This window comes from Dama dama, chromosome 5, assembly GCF_033118175.1.
Source record: "Dama dama isolate Ldn47 chromosome 5, ASM3311817v1, whole genome shotgun sequence".
Classification (NCBI taxonomy): domain Eukaryota; kingdom Metazoa; phylum Chordata; class Mammalia; order Artiodactyla; family Cervidae; genus Dama; species Dama dama.
The window spans coordinates 27,467,018-27,477,319 of NC_083685.1; the positions used below are offsets into that span (position 1 = coordinate 27,467,018).

The 10,302-nt window shown below is 43.5% G+C and overlaps 1 protein-coding gene across 12 annotated transcripts in view; it reads left to right on the forward strand.

The window, feature by feature from the left end:
* EP400 (E1A binding protein p400) overlaps window positions 1-8,808 on the forward strand; it is a 107,055-nt gene extending 98,247 nt beyond the window's left edge. For all 12 annotated transcript variants that reach the window (XM_061142150.1, XM_061142159.1, XM_061142151.1 and 9 more), the window contains 2 exons: window positions 3,708-3,785; window positions 5,821-8,808. In XM_061142150.1, the coding sequence (XP_060998133.1) occupies window positions 3,708-3,785; window positions 5,821-6,093 (351 nt within the window). In that variant the 3' untranslated portion in view covers window positions 6,094-8,808. The remainder of the gene's footprint in view (window positions 1-3,707; window positions 3,786-5,820) is intronic.
* Window positions 8,809-10,302: the final 1,494 nt, after the last annotated feature.

Genomic DNA, 10,302 nt, shown 5'->3' on the forward strand with positions numbered 1-10,302 from the left:
GTTCAATCCCTGGTCAAGGAACTAAGATCCCACATACTACATGGCGTGTCCAAAAATTGGAAGAAAAAAATTTCCCATTCTGATTTTGGATTTATCTGTTTTTCCTTATATTCCTTTCTATTTTCTTTATTATTGTGTATATGCTAAGTCACTTCAGTCATGTCCAACTCTTTGTGACTCCATAGACTGTAGCCCGCCAGGCTCCTCTGTCCATGAAATTTTCCAGTCAAGAATATTAGAATGAATTGCAATTTCCTTTTCCAGGGGATCTTCCTGACCCAGGGATTGAACCCTGGTTTCCTGCATTGGCTGGCTGGTTCTTTACCACTAGTGCCACCTGGGAAGCCCTTTATTATTAGTTACACATAAATTAAACTTTTTAATTTTATTACTTTGAAGTACTGTTTTGGTCTGGCAGCCTGCTCTGCCTCAAACTGAGAACTCCACCTGTTTTGTGTTACAGTTTTCTGGTGCATGTTTCCCTCTTTCATTTTCCCTGTTTCACATGTATGTCAGAAATGGTCAGGTGGATGCTGTCGCGCTGCCTTCGTCCTGCATCTCAGCTTTGGTCCTTTACCTGTGACAGATTTGCTCGCCTTTGTGGCGAGACCCAGAAGGGTGGCCTTTAACTTCCATTTTGCTTGGGTTTTCAGCTTGTTCTGTTTTCTCATTCCTGCCTTACTTGTCTTCTCTTCTTCCATTTATGTATTTATTTTTGTCATTCTGTTTTTTTCTACTCTATGTGTTTGAAAATTGCATGTTTTCTCTCGGTTCTCTGAAGTGGTCATCCTAAAATGTCCATGTGCAGGTGCACCTTTTGAAAGAGCCGTGCAACCCCCCTCTCGGCTCTGCTCTGATCACTGGTCTGTCACACTGTTGCTGCCAGCCTCTGCGCTCACATGTGCTGTGATCACACAGTTTCCTTCTCTCCTGTTTCATTGTCACTTTTCCTGTAAAACTACTTTTCTTCTGCCTGAAGTCCATCCTTTGGAGTTTTCCTATAGTGTTTGAAAATGCGTGTTATTTCACTCTTGTTCCTGAAAGATACTTCTGCTTGGTTTGGAATTCTAGATGAACATTTGTTTTCTCAGCACATTAACAGCTGTCCCTGTTCCTGGTCTTTTGTTGTTGATGAGAAATCAGATGTTTGTCTAGCAGGTCACTGCTTCTGTGTAACTTGTCTTTTCTTCTTTGTTTCCTTTTGAGATCTTTTCTTTGTCTTTGTTCATCTTTGTAGTCTCAGCATTGAGCCCAGTGTCTTGCATATAATTGCTGCTTGAGAAATATTGGTGGTCTTGAGACAGGCTGGGACTTGGGGCCTTTTGCTGCAATACTTGCACCTGGACAAACACCTCCTGTAGCAACAAAGTACAAAGAAACTCTGTGTGCCTGCTTAGTCATGTCCGACTCTCTGTGACCCCACGGACTGTAGCCCGCCAGGCTCCTCTGTCCATGGGATTCCCCAATCAAGAGTACTGGAGTGGTTTGCCACTTCCTTCTCCAGGGGATCTTCCCGACCCAGGGATCAAACCTACGTCTGTTGTGTCTCCTGCATTGCAGGCAGATTCTTTACCACTAGCACCACTTGGAAAGTGCCTTTCTTTGTCTTGGGTGTTTTATGAATGCCATGACGCCCTGGCTTGGTATCTGTCGATCTCCTGGAACAACCTGGGCATTGACCAACCGTTATTTCGGTGGATGCCACCTCCGCTCCATTTCCCACCCTCCATGTACCTTCAGTCTTTGTGTCTTCCTCTCTTTGTCTCTCTGTGCTATGTTCTGAGGAATGTCCTCTAACACGTCTCCCACTTCAATGATCATCCCTTTTGTTAGGTCTAATCTGTTAAAAGTTTGCCCATTGAATTTTAATTTTGGTGATACGTATTTTATTCTTATTCTTTGAAGTTCTGTTTGTTTTTATCTCAAATCTGCTTGGTCTTTGTAGTTTCTTGTTCACATCCATGTTTTCAGGCTGTGCAGAGCTGCATACTAGTTTGTGCGTGTCTGGTAATTCCTTTATTTGAAGTCAAGGTTCATCTGATTTTACTTATTTCTTTTCCACTGTTCTTGCTTCAGGAACTGTGGGGTTTTTGTCTTTATAGAAATTGTCTTGTGAGCCAGTTTCCTTTGAAGCTTGTTTGTGGGAAGGCTTTGAGGTTTGGGTGGAAGGTAGGTTCTTCCTTCTGCTAGGCTTCCGTGGGTGCAGTCAGGACCACATGAGCTTGTGGCTTGAGGGTTTGGTCTCTCAGCTTGTGTCTCCTCTTCCCCGGCCCAGCACTGAGGCCTCAGACAGGTGACTTCCTCACAGATCCTTTGAGTGACAGGCTTGCAGCTGTAGGGGGCAGCATGAGGCCCTCCCGTCAGCTCCTCCTGAGAGCGGGTTTGGATGCCTCTCCTGTCTGCCACACCCTGGGGGTGCTGAAAACCCCGTCTGAGGCTTCACCTGCAGCACAGGGTCTTGGGAGCCTTGTCATGGTTGGGGTCTCCCCTCTTTGCTTAGATTTTGGAACTGGGAGCTCTGGACTATCTGTAAGTTTATTGATGCATTTGAGATGTCACCTTAGGGGAGGGGTGGGAGGGAGCTCAAGAGGGAGGGGATATTTATATAGTTACAGCTGATTCGTATCATTGTATGGCAGAAACCAACACAGCATTGTAAAGCAGTCATCCTCCAATAAAAAAATGAAGAGTGGCTAGGGTAAAATAAAAACAAAAAATAGGTGTCGCCTTAGTTTTATCCACGGCATCTCAGCACATTCAGTATCTGCCCATCTGAGCTGTGGTCCGTGTGCTATAGCAGCTGACTGCCCATTTTTCCTGTCAGAGGAAGCACACAGGGTTCAGTCAGGAGTTGCTTTGATCTCAGCAAATTCTATTCAGTTTTTGACTTAAGTTATAGTAAACTAGTAAACACCTTCTGATTAATTTTAATTTCTTAGTGAGAATTCCTATTTACTCGGAGCTTGTTATTTGCAAATACATCATATAATTTCACATTTTATCTAGAGTTATCTTGGGCAAGACTTATTTTCATCCCTGTTCTACCAGTTAGAGGCCTGAGCGGGGTTTCCGTGGCCCCCAGCAGCTGCCCACTCAGGAGCCCCTTCTGCTTCTTTGAGCCGATGTCCCTGAAGCCCTGAGTAGACAGGTGGCCTGAATTGTCTTATTGTGTCAGGACAGCACGATATGCAGGTTTACAATAAGTGACCATTAGGTAGAAAATTTTGTTTTGTAAAGAGGAATATCTCAGTTGTGATGAAGAAAAATGATGAAGTAACCACTTTTTGGCACATTTCCAGACTAGGGCTGAACCGTGGTGTTGGTCCAGGGCACTTCACAGTGGAGGCACGCCTGGAATGGTACCCAAATGTTCCATCTTCCATTTAATTCTCTCATATAAGCTTCCAGAAATTTTTAGTAAGAGAAAAATGTGACTGTCTGAACTATGAGACCAATAGAGCCTCAGATTACAGTTGATTACAGGTTAGGAAGACAATTGTTATTCAGTGCAAAAGTGCAATAACCAGTTTTCTGGGTTCCAGGTAAGCACACTTTGAGAGTTGCTATTTTGTGGCGTCTGACCGCTGTTTTTTGTTTTTGTTTTTTGTTTTGCATTAAGAGCTGAGAAGGAGAAAAAGGGTGAGAAATCTCTTTTCGTGCACACATTGATTCGGCCTCTGTGTTTGGCTTTTTTCCTTTTGTCCAAGGTTGCAAAACTCCCTCAAGTCGTCCAACAGCAGACACCCGTGGCCAGCATCCAGCAGGTTGCCTCTGCTTCCCAACAGGTAGGATCCGGAGACCAGAGCCACCTGGGAGATACTCACAGAGAGAGATCTTGATTTCATCCTGAGGAAACAGAATTTTAATTCCTAGAGAACTGCTTGTCATTTTCATAGTACAGAAAAAGCAATTAACTTTAGGGAAAACACTTGATATCATTAATCTGGCAGGAAAAAGCCTGAACAGATATGTTCAGACTCAGTGTCATGTGTACACAGAAGGGGCTCATTTCTGGGCTTCTTCCTTCAGCCAGTAATCTTAGGTGTGTCCTGCCAGCTGAAGCCACCACACATGAGTTTTAGGGAACAAAGAAAAGAGAATCTGCTCATATTGACCTTACGTCCAGAAGTAGAAATAATACAGGCAGCAACCAGGACTTATTAGGTTGGTGCAAATGTAACTGCAGTTTTTGCATTATTGAAATTTGCTGTTTGATATTGGAATACATTCTTAATAAATGTGGCTGCGTTATACATTATTTTAACGTGCAGGTCTCAGTTTATGTTTTTTGCTAATGACATTACTTCCTGTTTATTTTATATTTATTTTAGACTATGGAAATGTTAGACAAAAAGCAAATCTGAGTGATTTTTTAATTCAAATTCAAAATGGGTTGTAAAGTAGGGAAGAAAACTCACAGTATCAGTGACGCATTTGGTTTAGAAACTGCTAACAAACATACAGTGCACTGGTGGTTCAAGAAGTTTTGCAAAGGAGGTGAGAGCCTTGAAGATGAGGAGCGGAGTGTCCAGCCATCGGAAGTTGACAGTGACCAGTTGAGAGCTATCATAGAAGCTGATCCTCTTACAACTACCTGAGAAATTGCTGAAGAACTCAACCTCAACCATTCTACAGTCCCTGGGCATTTGAAACAAACTGGAAAGGTGAAAAAGCTCAATAAGTGATGCCTCATGAGCTGAGTGCAAATGAAAAAAAATCGTTGTTTTGAAGTGCTGTCTTCTCTTACTGTACACAACAACGAACCATTTCTTGATCAGGTTGTGACGTGCCACGGAGGTGGATTATTTATACAACTACCAGCGACAACCAGCTCAATGGTTGGACCAAGAAGAAGCTCCAAAGCACTTGCCAAAGCCAAACTTGCACCAAAAATGGTCATGGTCACTGTTTGGTGGTGTGCTGGTGGTCTGATCTTTCTGAATCCTGGCAAAATCATTACATCTGAGAAGTATGCTCAGCAAATCGATGAGATGCACTGAAAACTGCAACACCTGAAGCTGGCATTGGTCAATAGAAAGGGCCCAATTCTTCACAACAACGCCCGACTGCACATCACACAACCAGTGCTTCAAAAGTTGAACAAATTGGGCTGTGAAGTTTTGCCTCATTCACCATATTCATCTGACCTCTTGATAGCTTTTTGCAGGGAAAACACCTTCACCACAAGCAGGATGCAGAAAATGCTTTTCAGGAATTCATTGAATCCAGAAGCACAGATTTTTATGATACAAGAATAAGCAAACTTACTTCCCATTGGCAAAATGTGTTGATTTTAATGGTTCCTATTTTGACTAATAAAAATGTGTTTGAGCCTAGTACAATGATTTAAAATTCACAATTCCAAACTGCAATTACTTTTGCACCAACCTAACACCTTCCTACCAGAGCCTAGCTTTCGGGTTCTTACCATTTTATTTACTGCTGAGAAATGTGGTAGTATAAAAGCAGTGCTTTAAAATAATTTTATTTTGTTCAAAATCACACTGACATGTAGATTTCAAAAAACCAAATGGTATTAGAAGCTGAGCACCAGCACTGTCAGTCCCCAGTGGTCGACTTGTGCACTTCCCCAGAGGCATCCACTTTTAGCCTGAAAGCACCAGTAGTTCAGTGTTCTGACTTTTGTTTGGTTAGAAACTGGAGGTCCTATTTTGATATGTTGGGTAGTTTTTACATTTCACAGATCCATTTGTGCTAGCTAAGTTTCTAAACACCCCTCCTTCCCGTACCCAAGAATGTTTAATTTTGTGTGTCACCTGACGTGCATTTTCTACACTGTGTGTTTCTGTTTTGGCTCAGGCTTCCCCACAGACTGTGACCCTCACCCAGGCGACAGCTGCTGGGCAGCAGGTCCAGATGATCCCTGCGGTGACAGCGACAGCACAGGTGGTGCAGCAGAAGCTCATGCAGCAGCAAGTGGTGACCACAGCGGCTGCCCAGCTGCAGACCCCTGGCGTCCCCACCCCTGCCCAGGTGCCAGCCGCCTCCGACAGCCCGAACCAGCAGCCCAAGCTCCAGATGAGGGTCCCTGCTGTCAGGTTAAAGACGCCCACCAAACCTCCATGCCCCTAGTTGGGACAGAGGGGCAGCCCCAGGCGGGCTACCTGTGTGTTCCACCGTCCCACCGAGACGGGATAGACTTTATTTACTGAACCCTGGGACTGGGTCCTGTGGGATGTTCAGCACTTGGAGTAGCAATCCTCAGCGAACACCCTTTCTGTGTTACGTAACTGATTGAAAAAGTGACAGTGGCAGTCTTTGCTAGATGTTTTACCTTTAGTTTCTCCTCCTGAGCAATAGTGCTGGGTCTTGAAAGCCAGCTAGAATTTCTCTGTTAGTGTACAGTGTTTTGCACATTGTAAGCAGCCATTTGGAAGGTGCAGTGAGTCATAAAGTAGACCTTATGAAGCTAAAACGTGGTCTGACAGCATCTGCCTCTGTTTGGTTCTTTATTCCTAATTGAAAACACATTATGGTCCTTCGAGAGGAGAGAAACTGTCTAATATCTAAGGTAGGTCATCTCAGAGAAAACTAGTATGGTTTTTTTCCCTCCCTCCTAAAATGTGACTTGTTTGGACCCTTAAAGGAGAGACTTATTACTGATAGACATCGAAGCACATTCATAACGTGTCCCCAGCTGGTGTTGAAGGGAAGTGACCTGAGGTTGAATTTTCATTCCAAAGAGCACTGGTGTGGCTTCCCCTAGAGTGACCAGTTTCCATGTAAACGGAACCTTTGGGACTGCTCCCATCCTAGTACATCCACAGTATTTTCCCAGGTTTTGGATGAACTTGTAATTGGACTTAAGAGTATTGAGGCAGCTCCTGAAGACTTTGTAAGGCTCCCCCAAAGACTTTGTGAGGCTCCCATGTGGGAGTTGTTTAGGGCCCAGAGTGCTGTGCAAGGGTCGTCACATTGCAGAGGGCACTGCTGAGTGCAGGGTGGGGCAAGATGCCCACTGAGGGCAGGCAGCCTGCATCTCCTCTTTGCTCTCATGCCCAGCCCAGCCATGACCTGCGGAGGTGAGGAGTCTCTATGTACAGGTGGTGTGTTTATGCACCTACAGGTATAATCTACAGAAATGGATGTGATGGCATCTTCATACTAGACTTGTCATGTCTCATCTGTGAGCAGATCGGCTGCTTAGGTTTCTGCCTAAAGCAGGGAGTTGTCCAGGCTCTTTGGGGTGGCAGCCCCATGGTTGAGGGGCAGAGAGCAGGCCCTGTGTTTGCTGCTTTTAGGGTTTTTTTCCCCCACTATGGCAACTGCAGTGGACTTGGTTGGGTGATGATGTCTGCTTACCTGGAAGTGTCCACCCAAGGAAAAGGCACATGTCTGACGACACCCTCTGCTCTGTCTCCGCGCATATTTTACAGTTTTGGTCCAGGAGATCAGGTTGTGTGAAGTCTTTGTGTACTAAGGAACAGTTCTAGCATACCAAGAGATTTTTCATTTTAATCAGTTTCCTCCCCCTTTATATCACTTTTTATGACAAAAAGGAAAGTGTTCTGTCCTGAATTTTTCTTATTTCCCATCAATTTATGTGGACAGTAATATGGCGATTGATACCTTAGTGAAGCCAACTAAGCAGCTCATTTTTGCCTTCTTGGCACGAAATTTGGAAAAAAGTTAAAATCAGGTGTTGAAAGTGGGAGGGATTTAACATATCAATAAATTGAACATACCAAAACAGAATACTGTAATTTGCCTTCTGACTTGTTCATTGTGCTTTGGTACCTGCTGTGATGAGAGAGTACTGTGTGCAGGAGATACTTCATAGCTGGGTGCTGAGGAGAGTTTCTACATTTTTTTAAATCCTCAAATGTGTAGAACTAAAAAGGAATTCTCCTTTTCAGCTTACTTTAATTTGTGCAGCCGATGGTTTTGTTCTTATCTTTCATGGAGTGTTGATGGTCTCTTTGTAGATGGTGGTGAAATGTTGAGTGTTTAGAATATCCTAGGAATAGCTGCCTGAATAGAAGTCCTCTATTAATCTAGAACACTAGAAGAGAAATTTAGAAAAGTTTCTCAAAAGCCTTCTAAGAGAACAGAACTGAAGTCTGAATATTTGCAGTGTGGAACTCCTGCCCTGTCTTACCAAGTGAGTGAAAGAAGTTTCCTTCGCAATTCCCTGTCGAGAGATACGGGAGAGAAAATAGTTTTATTGGTATCACTCAATTTAGTAACATCTAGATGTCGCCACTGACCTCATAGTCTTCAATAGTGTCATTTGTAAGTAAAAGTTACAGTGTATTGTTTTCTTGACCTTCTGTTTTAAAGGTTAAACTTTCCATATTTAAGTGTGAGTTTAGGGTGTTGTTTTCCAGGTTTCCTCTGATTGATACTGTTGGCAGAATCCCACATTACCTTGCAGAACAGGGTTTCCCCCCAGTGCAGTGGTAATGATTGAAAGAAATCTGCAGAACATAAAACATAAAGACAGCAGCCAAACACTGTCAAACTGGAATTGGCTACCATGGAAGTCAGTCACCTAGTTTTTCGTTGATTCAGAGACATTTGTTCTAGTGGGGGCCGGGCGGTGGTCAGAGGGTTGGGGGAAGCAGGAGACTGAAGTGAGCCGCCTCAGGCGGAGGCTTTCCCTTTTGCCACCTTCAGGATTTTTTGTTAACTGTTGTGTCCAGATAGCTGTTGTGTTTTAAAATATAAAGAAAGAAGACTGAAATTGTAAATACTTTGTAAACATAATCATTTGTACTTGAATAGTAGGGTTTTAAAGGGCACTGATATCCCACCAAACAAAAGGTATAATAAATTGACCTTTTTATATGCTTGTTTGTTTGTCTTTCATAGAAAATTACTGTTCAAGTTAAAATAAGATATTAGTTATATTTATTTCATTCATGTGAAAACAAAATACAGAGAAACCAAGTAGTGTTGGAAGCTGAAGTTTTCTTTTCCTGCTTCTCCCCTGCAGGGTAGAAGGAACTAGAAGGAATGGAGTCTTTCAGTGAAATCACCAATGTTTTCCTCAGAGACCATGTGTTCCTAGCCACTGTGTTCCATAGCCACACACGGAGGAAAGACCTCTGGTGCATTTTATTATTCATAATATTCTTGTTCTCCAGTACTGCCTTGTACATGGTAGCAGTGTTTTCCCAGCTGTGCTGTGGTCCTATTTTATCCTCTTTAGCAAATATTTATTGAAGCATATTGCATGCCAGCTTTATCACTAGTGATGGAAATATTTTTTGAAAAAGCAACACTTGGTTCATTTCTTTAAGAAAATCAAAGCTAATGAGAGAGATGGAAAATTATTGGTTTATTCAGCTGATGTTTATTGAGCATGTGAAGTGAAGTTGCTCAGTCGTGTCTTTGTGACCCCATGGACTGTATAGCCCACCAGGCTCCTCCATCCGTGGAGTTTTCTAGGCAAGAGTACTGGAGTGGTTTGCCATTTCTTTTTCCAGGGGATCTTCCCAACCCAGTGATCGAACCCAGGTCTCCCGCATTGCAGGTAGAGGCTTTACTGTCTGAACCATCAGAGAATCCCTTTATTGAGCATAAAGTAAATAGTCGCTCAGTCGTGTCTGCCTGTTTGTGACCCCATGGACTGTAGCCTACCAGGCTCCTCTGTCCATGGGATTTTCCAGGCAAGAGTACTGGAGTGGGTTGCCATTTCCTTCTCCATTTATTGAGCATACCATGTGGCAATTTGTTTTCAAGGCCCTGGAGCTAAATCTATGAGCAAAGTAGAAAAGGAGGTTACATTCTCCTACTCCAGACAGGTAATAGAAGAATTCAGAACAGTGTAAGTACCATGCAGAAACAGGGACAAGGTCATGACAAGCAATCTGGATTTCATCCTAAGCAAATGGGGAAGGTTGAAACCTGGAAGACGACTTGATTTTCAATTTTGAAAGCTCACCCTGTCTGCAGTGCAGATGGTGTTTAGTGGCAGCAAGAGTTAAACCAGGGATAGACACACTGGACCATCCCCCTGTTCACAAGAGAAAACAAATTATCCCTGTGGACCTTTAAATCCCAGCTTAGCCTATTAGGTATTTTCTGACTCCCTTCCCCCAACTGAAAATAGGCACTCAACCATCACCTCCCTTTCTCAAGCTGCTCGTCCTGTCTGGCCTAGCCTTATTTTCTAATTGGTCATTTACTTGTTGATGTGTGTCCCCGCCTCCCTAGACTGCAGGTTCTATCAGGGCAACGACGAGATGTGCTTCGTCAACGTTAACAGGTAATTAAGTATGTGATGAGAGGGTGGACGGGACGGGGTAGGAGCGGACGGACGAGTTGGATGCAAAACGG